General features: G+C 58.6%; 1 protein-coding gene across 9 annotated transcripts in view; it reads left to right on the top strand.

Moving 5' to 3' along the window:
• ARHGEF10 (Rho guanine nucleotide exchange factor 10) overlaps window positions 1–22,590 on the top strand; it is a 147,199-nt gene that overhangs the window by 33,663 nt on the left and 90,946 nt on the right. For 3 of the 9 annotated variants that reach the window (XM_081269100.1, XM_081269098.1, XM_081269099.1), the window contains 9 exons: window positions 328–444; window positions 2,562–2,676; window positions 4,573–4,679; window positions 10,115–10,192; window positions 10,440–10,619; window positions 12,170–12,286; window positions 13,500–13,592; window positions 14,867–15,037; window positions 16,404–16,549. In XM_081269100.1, coding sequence (XP_081125226.1) covers window positions 328–444; window positions 2,562–2,676; window positions 4,573–4,679; window positions 10,115–10,192; window positions 10,440–10,619; window positions 12,170–12,286; window positions 13,500–13,592; window positions 14,867–15,037; window positions 16,404–16,549 — 1,124 coding nt within the window. The remainder of the gene's footprint in view (window positions 1–327; window positions 445–2,561; window positions 2,677–4,572; window positions 4,680–10,114; window positions 10,193–10,439; window positions 10,620–12,169; window positions 12,287–13,499; window positions 13,593–14,866; window positions 15,038–16,403; window positions 16,550–22,590) is intronic. The other 6 variants (XM_081269102.1, XM_081269101.1, XM_081269103.1 and 3 more) reach the window with 6 other exon arrangements.

The following is a 22,590-nucleotide window of genomic DNA, read 5'->3' as shown; positions in this document are numbered from 1 at the left end:
CAGCCCAGCTGGTCAGTGAGAGGCCGGAGCGGCGTGGAGGCAGTCCTGCAGGCAGCGTTCCCGTGTGGGGGCTGATGCAGAGGCCTGGTGCTGCCCAGGCCACGGCTGTCCTCCCAGGTGCTGCTGAGTGACGTCGGGTGCTGATGGGTGTGTGGTGCACTTGCCACCTTGGTGGCCAGGGCAGTGTCCTCTGGTGGAGTCTCCGGCACACAGACCTTCACCTCTCCATCAGCAGGGCTGGGCCCAGGAGAGGGGCCAGTGTCCTTCGCCCTGAGGTGCCCTGTGCAGGCAGGGCCTGTTTTGAAGCTGTGTCTCTTTATGCCACAGCTTTCCCATGACCTCACCCGTTTAAAGGCGCACTGTGAGGAGAAGGTGAGAGGCTTGGTGGCGAGCACGGTGGGCACCATGGAGGGGCGGCAGCTGCAGCGCAGGCGCCAGCGCAAGGTAGTGTGGCTCTTCCCAACCATGGCCAGAGATGCTGCCCGCAGACCGCCGGGCACCCGGCCTCTGTACCACTGGGCTGGAGCAGTGTTCGGGTGCACCCGGCACCTCTGGCTTTCGATGCTGGCCTCTGTGTGCCTTCTACACTCCTTGCCTCTCGAGCAACGGGAGCCGCAGGAGGTCTGCAAGGGTGGTGTTGAGCCTGTGTGCCGGGCAGCGGGTCAGAGGCACAGATCTCCCCAAGGGCAAGATAGGCCCTTGCTGTGCGGTTTGGAAAATATAGGAGTTTCCCATAAATACGACATTGAAGATGATGTGTCGTGGGTTTATTTTTTAAATAAAAATTAATAAAAGTAGTCGGAGATTCTCAGTTTTAATTTCTGCTACAGTCACTTTCTGTTAATAAAACCCAGATAAACTCATGCTCCTAGGAGTCTCCTTTGGCTTGGAAGGGCTGGGGCGTAGCTCAGTGGTAGGGCACATGCTTAGCACCCACGAGGCCCCAACACCACAAAGAATACTCATAACGACAGTTTTTAAGGGAGTAAAGAATAGCTCCCAGGCCAAGATGTTTCAGAACTGCTGGGTATGGACACTGCAAAGGTCAGTTCTTTGGATGTGTTTTAAAAGAGCACTGTCAAGTAATTCCCCTCGACCGCATCTTGACCCTGCGCTGTGCGTGACGTGTCCTTCCCTGAATAGTACTAGCGGCAGGAGGCCCTTCTGGTTGACTCCACAGGACCGAGCAGAGCCAGGGTGGCAGGTCTGGGATGGTGGGTTGCCTCCAGGGCCTCCTAGGGGCCCCAGGCCCTGGGGAAGGGGTGCAGTGCAGAGTAGCCCACTTAGCCGAGCTTGGATCAGAAGACATGTGAAACCAGACCCGGTGGACACCTTTCATTCAGGAAGAAGAAAATCCTGCAGAGCCAGGAGGCCTGGGCAGGGATATGGCCAGGGATGAGCCCCAGGCCACGCTGCTTTGCCACCCAGCATGGGGCTGTCCTGTCTAGCAGCCATCCTCAGCTTCACACATGGTCAGGCTGGGCACCAGGTGCAGGGAGCCGCCCAGCTCTGGTGTGAGGAAGGAGCAGGACCTAGAGGGACCTGCAGTGAGTGGATGTGAGGCCCCCCAGGGTGAGGGGCAGAGGCATGTGTGAGAAGCCACCCAGCCACGTAGGCTGGCCAGCCGTGGATGGTCCACTGTTGTGCAGGCGTGCAGCGGGCAAGAGTGGCTTCCGTGTTTTAGTAGTTGGAGAGAATGGCCCAGTTCAGGCTGGGAGCTGGAGTCTGGGTGCCTGTGGGGGTGTCTCACAGACTGGGGTGAGCATGTTGGATGGCAGCCAGAGGTGCCCATAGGAAGGAGCCCGGGGCCTTGGGGAGAACCCTTCAGGGCTGCCAGCTCACTGCAGTGCCCTGTCACATGAAGGGGGCAGAGGTGGGGCCGTGGGCTGCATGGGGCTGTCTGGTCCCCTGAAGGGCCACTTGGGTGTACTCAGAAAGAGGACATTGAGCAGGCACTGGCCAGTCCCTGAAGCGTCAGGTCTTCAGGGTGGAAGTCAGTCCCAGCACGAGCCCAGGGCTCCTGAGTGCTGTTGGCAGTTGCCTTAGGGGATGTCGAGCGTCTACTTGTCCCTCACTTCTTCCCCACGTGTCTACCACCGCCTGACTGCCTTGCCTTTGGCTCCATGCTCTGGAGGGGTCTGGTGACCATTATAGAGGCACCGCTAAGCAGCTGACCATGCCTGCTCATGGGCATCTCAGGAAGGGCCCTGTGGAGAACGCAGGAGGTTGGAGCCACATGAGTGCAGTGGGCCGTCCCGCCGCGTGGTGCCGGGCGTGCCTTGGCCAGCTTGGCCTCTGTGGCTTCAGTGCCAGGGGCTCTGCCGAGCTCTGAGTGAGAGGGGTAGAGTGAGGTCTAGCGTTCAGAGGCTGCGGCAGGGTGGGTGCTGTCCCAGGTCCCTGTTTACCTTTCATTTTTACAGATAAATGAGATAGGAAAAGCCACAGAGCCATACACACTCGGGCTCCGCCTCAAGCCAGCCTACTTGACAGTACTCTTTTAAAACACCCAGCCCAGCGGCCCAAGTCCTGGGTGCCTCCTCACCCACTCCCTCTCCCTGCAGATGCAGAAGCTCATGAAGGCGGCCAGGGAGGGCACCAAGGACGGGCTGGAGAAGACGAGAGCCGCGGTGAAGAGGGGCCGCTCCTTCATCAGGACCAAGTCCCTCATATCTCAAGGTCAGGACCCTGAACTTGTGCCATGTGACCCAAGTTCCTTGGCCTCCGTGGTCCTGGAGCTGGCCCTTCTTGCTGGAGAGGTTTGGGTCAGCCCAGCTACCCCAACCTGCCCCCTCAAGTGGAGGGGTCCCTCACTGCTAGGCTGAGAGTCCCCAGGTCACCACAGGGGCACACACAGTAAGCAGAAGACAGTAAAGGAGGGCTCTGGGCAGCCGACTCCGTGCTCTCCCCCAGTGGGGCCGCCATTCCCCCCCTCTGTGCTGTCCCCCCATCTCATGCCCTTTCCTACACAGGATAGTGGCCAGGGACCCCGGTGAGTTTCCCGAGCCTGCACAGTGGTTGTGTGGACAGGCTCCTGGTGGTCTTCCTGTGGGGACAGTCACAAGCCAAGCAGGCAGCCGTCTCGGCGGGATTCTGGTACCTCTTCACTGGGTCAGATTTCCGCGTTTTCCTAGGTCTTGCCTTGGGGCCCTGGACACAGTATTGTGCTGGCAGTGAGCTGCAGGCCGGGTCGCTGACGTCCAAGGGAGTCCTCCCTGCACGGACACCGGGGTTGGGCTGTGGGAGGGCCGTGGAGCTCCGCGGCCCTGACGGGTCTGGAGCACCTGTTTCCTGGATGGCTGTATCCACACACGGGTGCTGGTGTGCATGGCACTCGGCAGCAGGTGTCTCTGCAGGCAACAGCTGAGGAGCCCTGTGTGGAATTGGAGTTAGCCAGACGGAGGCCGTCAGGACCGCCGTGGCCTCACTGGTGAAGGAGAGAGACTCGAGCATTCTAGGGAAATGTGCTGCAAAGTCTGCTCCCCAGGAGAGCGCCAGCAGCATCCCGGCACCAGGCGAGGGCGCTGCCATGGAGATGGCCTCTGCCTGGTCTCCAGCAGCACCTGCAGGGTCCTCAGGTGGAGCAGCTGGGACCTGCACACATTCTGTGGGTCTCTGCCTCCCAGAGACTGCCGCCTGCAGGAGAACCTCTGTCCGTCTGGGACCTGGATGACGGAGTGGGTCAGAAATGTCCAGCCTGGCCCCGCCCAGGCCCCAGCAGGATCCACGTCCCGACAGTACCCCGAGGGACAAGGGATGGTGCAGGCCATGAGAGGAGCTGTGGTGCACCTCTGGCTTAGCAGGTGGTCTTGGGCGTCTGCCGGGGAGCTGCAGCACTCAACAGACAGGTGCCTGAGCCCTCTGGCTCCATTCCCTGAGCACCTCACTAAACTAGCACGAACTTAGGTCTGGGTTTATACAGAATCACCCCAAAAGTGCTCAGAGAGGCCGCGTGCCCATCCCCCACCCCAGCCCTGCAGCCTCCGAGGGAGGGGTCTGGGCACGTCTGTGGGAAGCCCCACAGCTAGTCTCTGTGCAGCCAGGGTTTGGGGTCTCGGAGTTGGAGAGCTCAGGCTGCTCTCTTAAAGGCTCCTGGCTCTGTCTTCTAGCCATCTGGTGGAGACTGGCATTTAAAAATCATTTTAGTTTCAGTTTGAACTTCTTGGTTTGGGGGAAACTGTCCTTTTCTAGACTTTTGTCTGAGAAGAAGACAAAGTCAGGAACACTGGAAGTCCCACCTGAGTGTCCACTGACCTAAGTGCTTTGTTCCGAGCTGTCTCGGCACCTGCTTGCTTCCTGGTCTCAGACCACGTAGGCTGAGAAACCAGAACATTTGTCGTCACGCTACCTTCCCAGCTATCCAAGTGACACCTCAGTTTCAAATATTGACACTGTAGTTTCCTCATGGGTATTTTGTTTGGGTTGTTAAAATTTCAAGTCAACAGTAGCTGGGAGGAAAGTTAGCGTAGAGATGGAAACGTCTATATGAGCGGTTCATGCGACAGCTGACTTTTCTGTGCTGCGTCTGAGTGCATGATCTGAATGTGAGATTCATGGGTCTTCACCTTTCTCAAGATCACAGGTCTGGTCTCGATGAGGAGCAGAGTCTGTTCATTGACGTGGACTGCAAGCACCCAGAGGCCATCCTGACACCAATGCCCGAGGGTTTATCCCAGCAGCAGGTGGGTCGAGCTGGCAAGGCCCAGGTGCTCTGGGCCAGTGGGAAGACACTCGAGTGTTCACGCGCTGGTGGGTCGGTGCCTGCTGTCTGGCACCCTGCCCTCTGTCCACTCAGTCGCCACTGCCTGCCTTTGGTCCCCAGCTGCACACAGCAGGGCCCTCCCAGGGGGTCCCAGGTCTTACCGCAGTCTCCGTCAGGTCACTTTGTCCTGAAGTGTTCTGAATGCCATCTCTTGTGGAATTTTGAGGAATGTGTAGTAATTGCAGTCTTTGCAGCAACAACTCTTACAAGTTTGTGTTGTTGTGGTCCTTTTACAAAGAGCCAGTGTGTGATGTGGTAAAGTCAGTATATGTTCACAGGAGCCACAATTAAGATGAAAACAGTTTTCAGGAGCTACTGGAATAATCCTCATGTCTTAAAATTGATCATAAATGGCAAAGGGAGAAAAAAAAATTAGTGGTTTCTATCTGGTCATCTTTGGGTGAAGGGAAAAGAGAACTTAAAAAGCAAGAATAATGCCACAGAGTTTGAGGGGATTTACGGGCAGGGCATGAACTTTTGGATGGGGTTTGAGTTCTTTTCCAAGTTCTTTTGAGTTCTTTTCTGTTCCACGTTGTAGCATGGTGCAGACCATGGACAGATGGAGAGATGAGTGGACAGATAGATGGCTGATGGGTGGGTGATGGATACAAGAACCAGGGATGATGGCTGGATAGGTGAAGGGCAGATGGATGGATAACAGACGGACAGTTACGGTCAGGGGTGAGTGAGAGATGGACCAGTGTATAGACGGAGAGAGTGACTAAACAACATCGACAGGTGATGTGTCGGTGACAGGCAAGGAAGGCAACATAAAGATGCTAAGCGGGATGGTCAAGAGTTTTTTAAAAGTTAAAAAGGATACCTAGGAGCTGTCAATTTTCTGCCCGAAAGGCAGGTTGACGTTTCCCTAGTACCGAGGGGGAGGCTGAGGGAGCGGAGAGGAAGGGGGAGGCAGGGGGAGCGGGGAGGGTGGGGGAGGCCGGGGCAGCAGAGAGGGTTGGAGGAGACCTGGGAAGCGGAGAGGTACGGGGGAGGTTGGGGGAGCGGAGAGGAACGGGGTGGGGGGGGAGTGAGGGGTTGGGGGGGTTGGGGGAGCGGAGAGGAACAGGGCCGGGGGGTTTGGGGGAGCGGAGAGGAACTGGGGAGGGAGAGAAGAGTGGCCAAGAGAAGAGCAGGCTATGAATGGACAGCAAGTGTGTGTGACTCCGGGTTTGCAGACTAGGTCTGCAGGGCTTGTGTGAGTGGAGGCTCCTACACCCCAGCCTGTCTACTTCCTGTTCCATGCATGGGGTCCAGGATGATGTCCCACTCTAGGTGTGTGTAGGACTCAGCAGCGGAGGCCACCGCAGGCCGGAGGGTGCTGGCCCAGCAACCCCAGCTCCTGGCCATTCAGCTGTCCTAGCTGCACAGCGATTCCCTGGAGCCCTTGGTTTTGAAAGGTTCAGAGCAAAGCTAGGTCCTTGGCCCCCATGCCAATCCTATTCCAAAGGCTGTGATTCTGCCTGTGTGCAGGAACAGGAGGCTTTATAGAGGAGATTCAGAGAAAATGACATTAGGAGGAGAGGATCAGGGAGAAGACCAGGGAAAAGAAGATCAGGGAGGAGAAGTTTAGGGAAAAAGAAAAAAATATTTAAGTTTCAAAGCCCCAAGGGATATAGTCAAAGCATCAAGTGAACCCCTGTCACAGTAGTGTCCTGCCAAGGCTTGTCCAACCCCCAGGTCTGCCACTGGGATGGAGCTCGTCATTTGGTCCAGTGAGGCACTTACTGAAGGGAAAGGAGGAGCGAGACGGTAAATGAGAAATGAAAGATGGAGGCCAGGCAGACATACACCGGAGAGTTTATTTGTCACAGTTGACAATAAAGGCCATCTCTACAGGAGAGAGGCAAAACAGGCTTGGGTTCTAGGACTTTCATGGGGGAGCGGAGAGGGATGGGGGAGAAGGTCAAGGATGGGGTTGGTATGAGGGAGTGGTGAGCCTTTCTCAGAAACGCCCTTGGGCAGGAAAGTGACACTTTTTCTTTAAGATGGCCATCCAGGGGCTGGGGTTGTGGCTCAGCAGTAGAGCACCCGCCTTGCACATGCAAGACCCTGTGTTCGATCCTCAGCACCACATAGAAATATATGAATGAAATAAAAATATTGTGTCCAACTACAACTAAAAAATAAATATTAAAAAAAAAGATGGCCATCCAGATGCTAAGCAAGGACCCCATGCTGCCTTTGAGCCCATTCTCTGCTCTTTGTGAAATGGCAGTGCTAGTAGCTAATGAGGTCTTCCTGGCCATGCAGGAAGAACTAGGGAGATTGGAAGGCGAGACGGAAATTCAACCCAAAGGGGAAGAAAGGGAGAGGCAGAGAGAAAGAGAGCACAGGAAAAGAGAGAGAAAGAGAAAGGGTAGAGACAGGAGAGAAAGAAGAGGAAGAGGACAGAGGAGAGAGCTTGTGCCTACACAAGCTTTGGCTTAAGAAGGGTGGCATAGGGGACGTGGCTGGTGCTGATTGGCAGGGTGACTCAGCGAGCAGACACTGGGTCCTATGGGGATTGGTCAAGGAGACCTGAATTTGGTGCTCTTGGCTTGGCGCCCTTTGGAGAGGAGGGGGAAGGGTAAAGGATTCCATGATGTCTCAGAAGGGGGGTCTCCCACACACCCAACAGAGATAATGCAGAGGAAGGGCTTTGGGCGCTCCCTCACAGCACGGCAGCTCTAAAGGCCAGAGTTGGGTCTGGGCTGCTGCTTCCCTCCAGCACTAGGATGCGGTGTTTTCCATTCAGCTTGCTTTTTACAGTCAGGTTCCCATGGTTCGATTTTGCTATTGTTAGCTGCATTCTTCGTGGGAGTTTTGTCTTTAAAGGTTAAACTGGAGGAGGTGCTTTTGAATTCCCTTTCTTTTCGCCTTTGAAAAATGGGAAAAAGGTAACATGACTAGCTGGGAAGGCTGTGTGCTGAGCATACTTTACGACCCTGCTTCCGGGGATGGAGGAAGCCCTTGTTCATTTCCGGAAAAAGACCGCTGGTTTCTGAGGACACTGCGTCCTGCCTGTCACCCTCCTTGTCCCATGCATGTTGTGCCTAGCAGGGTGGCTGTGGACTGGTCCAGAACCTCCCTGGTCTGGCTCCTCCACCAGACCTGTGTCCTTCAAGTCAGTTGCCCTCCTTGGTGGTCCACTTCCCCTTGTTTATTCCTTCTGTTTTGCACATTCTCTTCCTCGACCTTGATTGCCGCAGTCCGGCTGCAGCAAAGTAACTGGGGGGGGTGACGAGCAGCTTGTGTACATTGATGCAGCAGGAGTGGGAGCCGTTTATTGTAGGACAGGAGGGGTATATATACATTCCACACAGCTTATCTAATTAACATAAACTAGATACAGCAGTCAACCAATAAGGAATCTCCACACTTAATGGCTCCCTGGCGTTACTTCACAAACCACTCCCTCTGGCAAAATGCCAGGCGCCATCTTGACTTGTTTACACCCTAACACTTGGATTGGTCATTGTTGGGAAGACACTGGACCCTCTCTTGTCCCCCCACCCAATCTGGGCATGTTACTTGATATGTCAATTCTAGCTGCCCACGAAGGTGGACGTTACCTGCAGTGGCATGGAATCTGGGAGATTGCTTTTGGTCTTGCATTTTAATATCGCATACCAGTTCAGCACCTTGACCTCATGTGTTCCTAGCATCTCAGGACGCACATGCGCACACACGCAGGGGGCCTGACCCTTGAGATGGTGTGTGGGGGCCGAGTTTTGGAAGGAAGAATGGGGGAGATTTGAAGATGTGAGGATCATTTTAGAATGGAGAGTCTGCTCAGCCCGTGCCTGTGAGCCAGCCAAGGTCAAGGTCAAGGTCATGCTGTGGCTACTGGGTTACTCAGTCCTGTTTGTCTCCAACCCCAGCCACACCTGTATTGTAAGAAACATATACTTTTCCGTAGGTGTTCTGGAAGGATTTGTTTTTCTTATTTTTATGAATTAAATCTGTACTCTGTTTTGTAAAGAGAATGATGATTCCATGAATCTTGGTTATTCTGGAATCAACAGCAGGCGTTTCCTCTCTGGAAAATGCTCTTTGTCCACCAGGTGGCACTGCAGCACCCTCAGCCACTATCACTCAGTAGGACCTTGGCTAGTGTGTGAGGTGTAGCATGTATCCACCTGTGGTGTGTATCTACATGTGTGGCGTGATGTCTGCGTGTGTGTGCACGTGTGAGGTGTGAGGTGTGTATACACGTGTTAGGTGTGGCTGTACATGTGTGGCATGTGCGTGTGTGAGGTGTAGCATGTGCACATATGTGGGATGGCATGCGCACTGTGAAGTATGATGTGTGTATGCGTGTAGGGTGCAACATGTGCATTGTGTGAGGTGTGGCATGTGTGTACGTGTGCATGCACACGCAGGCCCTGGTGCAGCTCTGCTGTGACACCCTGCCTGGTTTTCCACACATGGGCCGACTCCTGCTGCAGTGCTCAGGTGACATGCCAGGTGTTGGTGTCAGCCTCTTGCAGGCACCTCAAGGCCCAGGTCTGCACTCCCTGGGCTTCAGTGCTGAGAGGCAGAGCAGGGAGATGTGTGAGCCTTGGGGAGGCAAGCACCCTCTGTGACCGGAGTGACTCCTCCCCTGCACACCTGGCATCACAGGGGGACCTTTGCATGGTCACAGGGTCTTTGGGCAGAAAGGAAGCCACAGAACCAGTCCCTCCACACTCAGCAAGCTCTCTGTGTTCCCATGACTTTGGAATAATGATTTCAATGAGTGTTGCTAATAGCATTCTTTGACCAAAACTGCAACTGGCTTTTTATAATTAATTATACATGAAATATCATCTAACGGTGTTGGGCACATGAAGTACAATTGTTGATTCAGCTTACTATTGTTACGTTAGTGACTTTGTTTGTTTTTAGTACTACGGTTTTATTTTTCCTGCTGTAGTTATGGTTTATAATTTGAGACTTAAAAGGTCATACAATTATATTAATAGAGGAATTTTATACCTGTAATGCTACTGAACAAAACATTTAAAATATTTAAGAGGATTTTGGAGGTTTTCTGTACCTACTATTTAAAAAACAAAACTTAGGAACCAGACACGACAGCACACACCTATAATCCCAGCGGCTCAGGAGGCTGAGGCAGGAGGATCTCGAGTTCAAAGCCAGCCTCAGCAATAGTGAAGCCCCCAAGCAACTCAGTGAGACCCTGCCTCTAAATAAAATACAAAATAGGGCTGGGGATGTGGCTCAGTGGTCGAGTGCCCCTGAGTTCAGTCCCTGGTACAAAAAAAAAAACAAAAAAACTTACTTTCAGCAACAAATCTCAACTTAGTATTAAAGTTTATTTGTATGTATCTGAAGCAATTTTCTCCCATTCTGTTTCCAAATTTCTAATAGGTTGTGAGAAGATATATTCTGGGTTCCATTGTTGAAAGTGAAAAGAACTATGTTGATGCTCTTAAGAGGATTCTGGAGGTACCACTTGTTTTTTATCACCCTTGTTTACTTAGGTACTCTTGATCACACATGTTTTACATGCACCTGTAAGTTTTATATATTTATGAACACAGAGTATTCACGTTTGAAAACTCTGGAAGTGTTGTCTGTGTTCTGGCGTCGGGTGTCCTGCTGTCTGTCTTGAAGTCAGGGTCACTGGCTGAGCTATTCTCAGGTGTTCTTTCCCTCCCTCGACCTGTCTGTGCTGCACTTGCTGTGGCTTCAGCAATATGAGAAGCCGCTGTCGGAGACGGAACCGCGGCTCCTGAGTGACAGGAAGCGGAAGGTGGTGTTCTACCGGGTCAGGGAGATCCTGCAGTGCCACTCCATGTTCCAGATCGCGCTGGCCAGCCGCGTGTCCGAGTGGGATGCCGTGGAGACCATTGGCGACGTCTTTGTGGCTTCGGTAATCCAGCCGCTACCCAAAGCCCCGGGGCTTGTGCGAGTCCCCTTCCCCTTGCGGGCTGTTTGGCCACGGATGTGTGGCATCGTCATGTAGGATCAGGGCTGCGCCCCCAGAGCACTGGAGAGCCACAGGACCCGGTTCGGAGGTGGCAGTGCCCTGACCCAGTGCATTCAAGGGAACAACCAGGGGCCTTCCAGGGAGGCCGGGGGAGCCAGAGAGGGTCAGGCAAAGGGTGTGCCTGGATCTGCTTGAGGTCGTGCCATGTTGGTCTTGGACGCACCAGCGTCGCTGGCTCTGCTGGTGAGTTGCGGAAGGAGGACCCACTTGTTGGTGGCATTGCAGAGGGTCAGGAAGCGCCCTCTCGCTGGGCCCTCCTGCCTCCGTCTTACTTTCTGGGCTCAGAGTCGCCCAGGCCTGGGAAGGTAGAACACGTGTGGTAGGAAGACACGTGGTGTTGTCCTCAATGTGTGTAGGTCCAGGTCTGGGCCCCGCAGCACAGCAAGGAAAGTCATGTTGCAACAGCTTCATTGACGTTTCCTGGCAGGAGAAGCAGCTGCCAGAAACCCCTGCGCTGAGTTCCTGCCTGGGCAGCTTTGGGCCATTTTATCCCGGCCCTGGTGGGGTCTTCCCTGTCATGTGCTGGCTGGATTTCTGCCTCTACCTAGAAGCTGTGGAGAGAACAAAGGGGTTTCTGTAATCGTTTAAGAAAGTGATGCTACCAGTGGGTGTAAGCTTGGAGTTTTCAAGTGCTTATTAAACGAATGCTATTCTCATGGCAAAAGGCAGGTTTTCTTTGTAGGATGTTTTGAAGATAATGTGGAAACCAAGTTCTTACCAAAAGATCCGCACGATACCCTTCACAGAACCTTATGGCAGACAGAAGAATACTGGATACTTACTTTACGTTTTCTGCCTGGGCTCTGTATTTATTTCAGATTTACCCTGGAAACCTGTTTTAAGGTGGGGGCCTTTTGTAAGCTGCCATTGAGGTGGCAGCCTGCCTCTCTCAGTAGCAGTCACCCTGGTCCCTACTGGGGTTGGGGTGCTGACTTTCTGAGGACACACAGATCCTCAGGGAAGAACATGGAACGATTTTCAAGTCTCTGGAATTGATGCCAGGGGCAACTGTACCTGCTTCTTGAAACGTGTGTGTCTTTAGGAAAATGAACGCACAGGGTAGGGGACCCGAGCCTGAGAAGCATTGTTGTCCTGCCCTGTGTTCCTGGGGAAGGTGGACGCCCGTGTCTCAGAGAGCTGGACCACCACCTAGTGATCCTTGCTCTCTAGTGCAGGTTGAGTCCAGCAAGGGCAGCTAGGCAGGAAGCAGAGAGGGCCGTCTGTGGGGCGGGAGGACGTCACAGTGGAAACCCAGATCAGCACAGTTTAGAATAAGGACTGAGAGGGGGAGGTGGGGAAGGTGAGGCCAGCCAGCCACAGGGAGCTCCACAGTGGGCAGAGGGAAGGCCGCAGGACCCTGGCAGGCCTGGAGGGCCACCCTGGGCTGGGGGGCAGTGCTTGGACGCCACGTGTCGCCCTCCCCCTTGCCACAGTTCTCCAAGTCCATGGTGCTGGACGCCTACAGCGAGTACGTGAACAACTTCAGCACAGCCGTGGCCATGCTCAAGAAGACCTGTGCCGCGAAGCCTGCTTTCCTGGAATTCCTGAAGGTGAGCACGTGGCCCCGGGGTTGGGTGCCCGTGGAAGGTGAGTTCAGGGGAAGCACTCAGGGTGCCCTTTGCAGACCCCCCCCTGCAGGCATGGAGTTGTAACAGAGGTGGCTGTACCCACAGAGCCTTAGCTATGGTTTGGGGCCTCAAAGGTAGCTTTTGAAAGTAACTCTTGTCCATCCTTGAAAGCATACGGTGGACAGACAGTGAAGGTCAGCTCCCACAGCTGCCTTGGCCACCTTCCTGGGGTGAAGGAAGCCTAGGCAAGATTTTGGGTTGGAGATGCCCCTCTGAGTCAGGGTGGCAAGCAGAGCCCTGGGAAGGCAGACCCCGAGGAGAGTCCCCATGTGGCCGGGTGGGGGTCCTGTGCCTCCTGGCGCCTGTTGGAGCAAGCGCCGGGCCCTGCTGACTCTGGATTTGCATGGTGGACAGTGGTTCCCCAGCAGGCACTGGAGTGAGGTCAGGTAGCCACGCAGGAGGCTGCGGCCAGGGCGCGTGCACAGCGCTGTCCTCTAAGCCGAGTGTCCCCGCCTCCCTTATCGCCAGAGTGGGCCGTCGCAGTTGCCCAGGCGGGGGCTGCAGTGCCGAGTCCCGAGGCTGTCCGTGTCTGTCTCTTGGGGGAAGAAGCGTGACGCGTAGCCACCTCACTCCCTCTGAGGACGTGGCTGCAGCCTCTGAGGTGTCGGCCGTGGCGTGGAGGCCACGCAGCACCACGGATGGGTGTGCTGGCTGTCCTGCATCTTGGGGTGGCACAGCTAGCCGTGCTCTAGGGCACTGTGTGGCTGCCCATGCTGGGAGAGCTGAGGACACCAGGTGCAGCCCCAGGTCGGGACTGCCCACAGCCTCAGCTGGTCAGTGGTCCGACCCAGTCGATGTCTCCTGCGAGGCACAGAGAGGTGGGTCCAGGTGACCCTTGGGCACCAGGACCTTCTTCTGCTCCAAGCGGCAGAGAGGCGGGCGTCCTCTCCTGGGCCAGACTGGCCAGGACTGAGCCAGGCACCTAAGTGGAAAACATGGCCCTTCTGGGAAAGCCGTGGCCCCGGGCTCTCCCCAGAAGAGGGCACGGAGTGTTTCTCACAGGTGGATGGATTCTTTCCTCCTGGAGTAAGGGCCGCCTGCAGGTCTGGATACCTGTCGGGGCACCCCATCTGTGTGATGGGAACGCAGCCCAGCAGGTGGCTGGCCTCCGCAGTGAGCCGTGCTCTCCCCACAGCAGAGCCAGGAGAGCAGTCCAGACAGGGTCACGCTCCACAGCCTGATGATGAAGCCCATCCAGAGGTTCCCGCAGTTCATCCTTCTGCTCCAGGTAAGGAGACGGGGCTCCGGCCAGCCCACTCTCACATTGTGCACCGAAGCAGCCTCTGTGTGCCATTGGGTGGCAGGTTGGGCAGGGCACGTGGGATCGCTGCAAGAGACTTGCAGTCTGCAGGCAGTCGCAGGGCCCTGGCACCTGCCAGCGGATGGGCCTCACCTGGAGGGTGGCTGAGTGTCTCCTGATGGTGCTCTCAGGCACTTTTCATGGGGAATGGCAGGACACAGTCACCTGTAGCCCCCAGGTGACAGCCCCCTCACCGCCCTGTGTTCACGGGAGCCGCGCCTCCGCGTCCTGCGGGAACCTCCTCCGCGTCCTCAGTCTGGCTGTGGTGCAGGAGGGTTAGACCCAGCCGTCTGCTCCGACTGCCTTCCTCTCCAGGCTCAGTCGCGCCTTTGGTCACAGGGGAGCTGCGGGTGCTTCCTTTCCCTCGAGCACTTGGCCCCCGCAGGGTCATTGTGGGTCTCATTGAGTGTGTGCCAGGAGGTGGGGAGGCCACAGAGCGGGGAGAGCCTGGGAGCCCTCAGAATGGATGCTGTTAGATCACTGTTCTCTGTGGACACAGTACGCGGCGCCCCAGAACAATGACAATAGTGACATTGAAATCACTGACCACAGACAGATGTGACCGCAGTGCGAACTTGAGATATCGTGGGAGTGACCAGGGTGGGGCACGGGTGAGAGCCGGCGGTGCTGTTGGGGGAGAGGCTCAGCAGGCCTGCCAGGTCTGCCTGTGCGCGCCCCGAGAGCTCTGCTGTCCGGAGCAGGTTTGGGAGGCGCTGGGCACTTGGCCCTGCTGGGCACCGCACGGCACTGCTGCACACTCACCACTGCTGGGAAACCCAGGGGAAAGGGTTATTGAGGACGCATCTGTGCATGGGTAGGTGTGCCAGGCTCTAGATGAGAAAGGCACCAACCACTTGGTCACATTCGTAGAGACCCTTTCTAAGACAACCTTTTCATATTTTACTTAGAGACAGGGCCTTCCTGAGTTGCTTAGGTTCTTGCTAAGTTGCTGATGCTGGCCTCAAACTTGCGATCCTCCTGCCTCAGTCTCCCATGCCCCTGGGATGACAGCAGAGCGCTGTGTTTTGCACTAGTCACTCCATTTGCTGTTGTGAAAGGAGCTGCCCAAGGCTCACTCTGCTTGCAGCCCTCTCCCAGCCGAGGCCACACTGTCGTCCCCCATCCCGCTGAGTGGTGCCGTCGAGCACAGCAGCTGGAAGCATGTGTGTGCTGACCGCCTGCCTTTTACCTCTTGCTCCCAGGACATGCTGAAGAACACGTCCAAAGGACACCCCGACAGGCTGCCCCTGCAGATGGCACTGACAGAGCTCGAAACCTTAGCGGAGAAGTTGAACGAAAGAAAGAGGGACGCGGACCAGCGCTGTGAGATCAGACAGATAGCCAAAGCAGTGAACGAAAGGTACCTGGACAAGGTAGAGACGTTCGCTCCTCGTGCGCTGCGCCTGCTCCTGCTCCACACTGACGGGCCCTCACCTCAGCCCTCCCACCACGGGGCGGGGGTCCTTCCCTGGGCTCAGGTCTCCGGGTGGGACGGAGGTGAGGCCTCACGCAGACCTTGGTGGTCTGTCCGTCTCCGAGTCTTCTTGGGAAAGGGTTCCTAGATTTGGGAGCTGCTCAGCTGGGCCAGCGCCCAGGAAGGCCGGAGCAGCTCTCTGGCTTCACTGAGTTCTGTTCAATGCCTTCGTGCCCCCTGCAGGTCCGAGCTGGCTGTGGTGAGGACTGGTGCAGATGCAGGTTCATGTCTGCCGAGCAGGTTTCCTGCAGCAGTGTGCCTCTCCCTGTGTTGTTAGCCGCCCCGGCCCCCGGCCCCGGGAGGTGTGTGGTGGGAGCTGTGTGATCACACGTCGTAGTCAGGGTGGCTAGGATGCCCACTTTTCCTCAGTGGGAGTGGTTTCCTGCTTGGTGAGGACCGTCAGTGGTCTGACCCTGAGAACTTCGCAGGATGCAGTCTGAGCGGCCATTTCCTCAGTTCCTCAAGTGCCTCACGTTGGGATATTCATAAGGAAGGAGAGAAGGCGCCAGCCGTGTTCTTGACGTGGTCAGCTGACGTCACACTGGCCTGCAGCTCTTGCACATGTGAATCCATGTGGGCAGAGTGAGCCAGGCCAGGCACAGGCACCGTGGAGTGGCCGTCAGTGAGACCTGCCTGGCTCTTCCTGGGCTCTCGGGAGAGGCCAGCTGGGAGGCGGGCATCTGCACCACCTGTGTACAGCCAGGCAGTGGCCTCGGTTCAGGCTCGAGAGGGCGGCAGATCCCCTGGTCCCAGGACCCTGAGCCCCTGTGGACTAACTATGGGAAGTGGACGTCTCTGGGGCCTGTCACTCGTCGGCTGGCACAAGCTGGCAGAGGCCTGACTCCTGTCTGGCCCGGGGACTAGAACATGGCATCCTGTGAGAGCTCAGAGGCTCACCAGCGTGCTCCCTGGCACTCACTGGGGAGTAGTCGGCCCAAGAGCCGCCTGCGGGTTGTTGGTGCTGCAAGACAAGGGGTGTCGGCTCCGGAGTGGAGGGTGAGGGGCGCAGCAGGTTCAGGGGGGTCGTGTCAGGTGACAGGTAACGGGAGGCTGCGTCCTTGGCCCGTCAGCGCCTCTAGGGAGGCGGGCTCCTTTCACCATAGAGGGCAGCTGCGAAGCTGATGTCTGTGAGAGGCGCACCTCGGGCCCCGCACCCCACACCTGGGTGGAACTGATGCTGCAGCCTCCTGTTTGGAAGACCTTTCCTCGTCCTCTTTCATTTTCTGGGTGGACTCAGTGGTAACTGGTGTCATTTCAACATACAGCTCCTCAGCAGTGGAAGTCGGTACCTCATCCGGTCCGACGACGTGATCGAGACGGTTTACAACGACAGGGGTGAAGTCATCAAGACCAAAGAGCGCCGGCTCTTCATGCTCAACGACGTGCTGATGTGTGCCACGGCCAGCCCCCGGTAAGAGCAGGCCTGCTGCTGGCCACCGCGCTGGGCCGCGCCTGCCTGACACCAGGTGCCCCGCTCTGCCCCCCTGGGGTCACTGCCCGCCCAGGCTGAGCTGTGAGGGAGGGGGCCAGGAGCGAGTCCGGGAGCCCTGCTGGCCGAGGCTGACACCCTGGGAACCGCTCCTCAGACGGTGCTGGGGAGCAGGCCCTGGACCCAGGCCCTCGGAGCCGCCACTGTACTTGGAGTTCTCTGTTGTTGCTCAGATGCTTCTTTTCTCTGCTGCTTCTCTGTGTATGCATTTTGGCCTTCAATTTGGGCACATCAGGCTTAGTGTAAGAAATGGAGGGGTGCTTTGGTAGTTCTCTGCTTTATTTGTATTTATTTCTTTATTTTGGGCCAGGGATTGAACTAGGGCGCTTAACTACGGAGCCACATCCTCAGCCCTTTTTATATTTCACTAAATTGCTTAAGGCCTCACTAAATTGCTGAGGCTCGCTTTGACCTCGCCATCCTCCTGCCTCAGCCTCCTGGGTCGCTGGGGTTACAGGTGTGCATCACTGTGCCTGGCAGGCTCTTCCACGTTAAGCAGTGTGGCCTGTGTAGAAGTTGAGGAAATCCAAGAAGCTACACACAGGCAGAGCAGGCGGCCCTGGTTTGAGAGTAACTAGACCTCCCTGGGGCTTTCCAGAACAAGACCTGGCAGAGTGGAGCCAGCTTCTTCGGCTTGCCAGAGATGGTCGTGAGACTTGCAGGATATGGGAGGCCAGTGCTGTACCTCCAGCACGACAGGGCCCACTGGGGTACTGGCACCATGGACGTCGGGAAGCACAACGTGCAGGCCCCCTCCTCCCAGAGCCTCGTGAGACACTCCCCAGCACTCCCACAGATGCCCCCCTCTGCTGCATGACCAGAAGAGCAGGGACCCCTGCTGGATACGAGGACCTCCAGGTCGGGGAGGCCTCAGTGCACCAACCCAGTGCACCTTCTAAGGACTTTGAAAAGCAGCCTCTCTAAGAAGCCGCAGACTCCTTGTCAGCATAGGGGGATGAGGGCATGCACGGATGCCTGGCAGGGTCTGTGTGAGCAAGGCCAGGAGGCCCAAGAGCTGGCTGCAAGAGTGGCTGGAGCCTATGTGTCCAGGAACTGCCGTCCTTGATGCTGCTCCCCGGGTCCTCACCGTCACCCTTACTCCTGCTCCCGGGTCCTCACCGTCACCCTCACTCCTGCTCCCCGGGTCCTCACCGTCACCCTCACTCCTGCTCCCGGGTCCTCACCGTCACCCTTACTCCTGCTCCCTGCTCCCGGGGTCCTCACCGTCACCCTTACTCCTGCTCCCGGGTCCTCACCGTCACCCTTACTCCTGCTCCCTGCTCCCGGGGTCCTCACCGTCACCCTTACTCCTGCTCCCCGGGTCCTCACCGTCACCCTTACTCCTGCTCCCGGGTCCTCACCGTCACCCTTCCTCCTGCTCCCGGGGTCCTCACCGTCACCCTTACTCCTGCTCCCCGGGTCCTCACCGTCACCCTTACTCCTGCTCCCCGGGTCCTCACCGTCACCCTCACTCCTGCTCCCGGGGTCCTCACCGTCACCCTTACTCCTGCTCCCGGGTCCTCACCGTCACCCTTCCTCCTGCTCCCGAGGTCCTCACCGTCACCCTTACTCCTGCTCCCTGGTCCTCACCGTCACCCTTACTCCTGCTCCCCGGGTCCTCACCGTCACCCTTACTCCTGCTCCCGGGGTCCTCACCGTCACCCTTCCTCCTGCTCCCGAGGTCCTCACCGTCACCCTTCCTCCTGCTCCCGGGTCCTCACCGTCACCCTTACTCCTGCTCCCCGGGTCCTCACCGTCACCCTTACTCCTGCTCCCGGGGTCCTCACCGTCACCCTTACTCCTGCTTCCCGGGTCCTCACCGTCACCCTTACTCCCGCTCCCGGGTCCTCATCGTCACCCTCACTCCTGCTCCCCGGGTCCTCACCGTCACCCTCACTCCCGCTCCCCAGGTCCTCACCGTCACCCTTACTCCTGCTCCCTGCTCCCCGGGTCCTCACCGTCACCCTCACTCCTGCTCCCGGGTCCTCACCGTCACCCTCACTCCTGCTCCCGGGTCCTCACCGTCACCCTTACTCCTGCTCCCTGCTCCCGGGGTCCTCACCGTCACCCTTACTCCTGCTCCCCGGGTCCTCACCGTCACCCTTACTCCTGCTCCCCGGGTCCTCACCGTCACCCTTACTCCTGCTCCCGAGGTCCTCACCGTCACCCTTACTCCTGCTCCCGGGTCCTCACCGTCACCCTTACTCCTGCTCCCGGGGTCCTCACCGTCACCCTTACTCCTGCTCCCTGCTCCCCGGGTCCTCACCGTCACCCTTACTCCTGCTCCCGGGTCCTCACCGTCACCCTTACTCCTGCTCCCGGGGTCCTCACCGTCACCCTCACTCCTGCTCCCGGGGTCCTCACCGTCACCCTTACTCCTGCTCCCTGCTCCCGGGGTCCTCACCGTCACCCTTACTCCTGCTCCCCGGGTCCTCACCGTCACCCTTACTCCTGCTCCCCGGGTCCTCACCGTCACCCTTACTCCTGCTCCCGAGGTCCTCACCGTCACCCTTACTCCTGCTCCCGGGTCCTCACCGTCACCCTTACTCCTGCTCCCGGGGTCCTCACCGTCACCCTTACTCCTTCTCCCCGGGTCCTCACCGTCACCCTTACTCCTGCTCCCCGGGTCTTCACCGTCACCCTTACTCCTGCTCCCCGGGTCCTCACCGTCACCCTCACTCCTGCTCCCCGGGTCCTCAACGTCACCCTTACTCCTGCTCCCTGCTCCCCGGATCCTCACCGTCACCCTTACTCCTGCTCCCCGGGTCTTCACCGTCACCCTTACTCCTGCTCCCGGGGTCCTCACCGTCACCCTCACTCCTGCTCCCCGGGTCCTCACCGTCACCCTCACTCCTGCTCCCCGGGTCCTCACCGTCACCCTTACTCCTGCTCCCCGGGTCCTCACCGTCACCCTCACTCCTGCTCCCGGGTCCTCACCGTCACCCTTACTCCTGCTCCCTGCTCCCCGGGTCCTCACCGTCACCCTTACTCCTGCTCCCGGGTCCTCACCGTCACCCTTACTCCTGCTCCCGAGGTCCTCACCGTCACCCTTACTCCTGCTCCCTGCTCCCCGGGTCCTCACCGTCACACTTACTCCTGCTCCCTGCTCCCCGGGTCCTCACCGTCACCCTTACTCCTGCTCCCCGGGTCCTCACCGTCACCCTTACTCCTGCTCCCCGGGTCCTCACCGTCACCCTTACTCCTGCTCCCGAGGTCCTCACCGTCACCCTTACTCCTGCTCCCGGGTCCTCACCGTCACCCTTACTCCTGCTCCCGGGGTCCTCACCGTCACCCTTACTCCTGCTCCCCGGGTCTTCACCGTCACCCTTACTCCTGCTCCCGGGGTCCTCACCGTCACCCTTACTCCTGCTCCCGGGGTCCTCACCGTCACCCTCACTCCTGCTCCCCGGGTCCTCACCGTCACCCTCACTCCTGCTCCCCGGGTCCTCACCGTCACCCTCACTCCTGCTCCCGGGTCCTCACCGTCACCCTTACTCCTGCTCCCTGCTCCCCGGGTCCTCACCGTCACCCTTACTCCTGCTCCCGGGTCCTCACCGTCACCCTTACTCCTGCTCCCGGGTCCTCACCGTCACCCTTACTCCTGCTCCCCGGGTCCTCACCGTCACCCTTACTCCTGCTCCCCGGGTCCTCACCGTCACCCTCACTCCTGCTCCCCGGGTCCTCACCGTCACCCTCACTCCTGCTCCCCGGGTCCTCACCGTCACCCTTACTCCTGCTCCCTGCTCCCCGGGTCCTCACCGTCACACTCACTCCTGCTCCCGGGTCCTCACCGTCACCCTCACTCCTGCTCCCCGGGTCCTCACCGTCACCCTTACTCCTGCTCCCCGGGTCCTCACCGTCACCCTTACTCCCGCTCCCCGGGTCCTCACCGTCACCCTTACTCCTGCTCCCCGGGTCCTCACCGTCACCCTTACTCCCGCTCCCCGGGTCCTCACCGTCACCCTTACTCCTGCTCCCTGCTCCCCGGGTCCTCACCGTCACCCTTACTCCTGCTCCCCGGGTCCTCACCGTCACCCTCACTCCTGCTCCCCGGGTCCTCACCGTCACCCTTACTCCTGCTCCCCGGGTCCTCACCGTCACCCTTACTCCTGCTCCCGGGTCCTCACCGTCACCCTTCCTCCTGCTCCCGGGTCCTCACCGTCACCCTTACTCCTGCTCCCCGGGTCCTCACCGTCACCCTTACTCCTGCTCCCCGGGTCCTCACCGTCACCCTTACTCCTGCTCTCGGGTCCTCACCGTCACCCTTACTCCTGCTCCCGAGGTCCTCACCGTCACCCTTACTCCTGCTCCCCGGGTCTTCACCGTCACCCTTACTCCTGCTCCCGGGGTCCTCACCGTCACCCTTACTCCTGCTCCCGGGGTCCTCACCGTCACCCTCACTCCTGCTCCCCGGGTCCTCACCGTCACCCTCACTCCTGCTCCCCGGGTCCTCACCGTCACCCTTACTCCTGCTCCCCGGGTCCTCACCGTCACCCTCACTCCTGCTCCCGGGTCCTCACCGTCACCCTTACTCCTGCTCCCTGCTCCCCGGGTCCTCACCGTCACCCTTACTCCTGCTCCCGGGTCCTCACCGTCACCCTTACTCCTGCTCCCGAGGTCCTCACCGTCACCCTTACTCCTGCTCCCTGCTCCCCGGGTCCTCACCGTCACACTTACTCCTGCTCCCTGCTCCCCGGGTCCTCACCGTCACCCTTACTCCTGCTCCCCGGGTCCTCACCGTCACCCTTACTCCTGCTCCCCGGGTCCTCACCGTCACCCTTACTCCTGCTCCCGAGGTCCTCACCGTCACCCTTACTCCTGCTCCCGGGTCCTCACCGTCACCCTTACTCCTGCTCCCGGGGTCCTCACCGTCACCCTTACTCCTGCTCCCCGGGTCTTCACCGTCACCCTTACTCCTGCTCCCGGGGTCCTCACCGTCACCCTTACTCCTGCTCCCGGGGTCCTCACCGTCACCCTCACTCCTGCTCCCCGGGTCCTCACCGTCACCCTCACTCCTGCTCCCCGGGTCCTCACCGTCACCCTCACTCCTGCTCCCGGGTCCTCACCGTCACCCTTACTCCTGCTCCCTGCTCCCCGGGTCCTCACCGTCACCCTTACTCCTGCTCCCGGGTCCTCACCGTCACCCTTACTCCTGCTCCCGGGTCCTCACCGTCACCCTTACTCCTGCTCCCCGGGTCCTCACCGTCACCCTTACTCCTGCTCCCCGGGTCCTCACCGTCACCCTCACTCCTGTTCCCCGGGTCCTCACCGTCACCCTCACTCCTGCTCCCCGGGTCCTCACCGTCACCCTTACTCCTGCTCCCTGCTCCCCGGGTCCTCACCGTCACACTCACTCCTGCTCCCGGGTCCTCACCGTCACCCTCACTCCTGCTCCCCGGGTCCTCACCGTCACCCTTACTCCTGCTCCCCGGGTCCTCACCGTCACCCTTACTCCCGCTCCCCGGGTCCTCACCGTCACCCTTACTCCTGCTCCCCGGGTCCTCACCGTCACCCTTACTCCCGCTCCCCGGGTCCTCACCGTCACCCTTACTCCTGCTCCCTGCTCCCCGGGTCCTCACCGTCACCCTTACTCCTGCTCCCCGGGTCCTCACCGTCACCCTCACTCCTGCTCCCCGGGTCCTCACCGTCACCCTTACTCCTGCTCCCCGGGTCCTCACCGTCACCCTTACTCCTGCTCCCGGGTCCTCACCGTCACCCTTCCTCCTGCTCCCGGGTCCTCACCGTCACCCTTACTCCTGCTCCCCGGGTCCTCACCGTCACCCTTACTCCTGCTCCCCGGGTCCTCACCGTCACCCTTACTCCTGCTCTCGGGTCCTCACCGTCACCCTTACTCCTGCTCCCGAGGTCCTCACCGTCACCCTTACTCCTGCTCCCCGGGTCCTCACCGTCACCCTTACTCCTGCTCCCCGGGTCCTCACCGTCACCCTTACTCCTGCTCCCGG

This window comes from Spermophilus citellus (genome assembly GCF_964194105.1).
Source record: "Spermophilus citellus genome assembly, chromosome: 16".
Taxonomy (NCBI): Eukaryota; Metazoa; Chordata; class Mammalia; order Rodentia; family Sciuridae; genus Spermophilus; species Spermophilus citellus.
The sequence above is the reverse complement of the archived record's forward strand: the minus strand, read 5'-3'. Positions and strand labels throughout refer to the sequence as shown.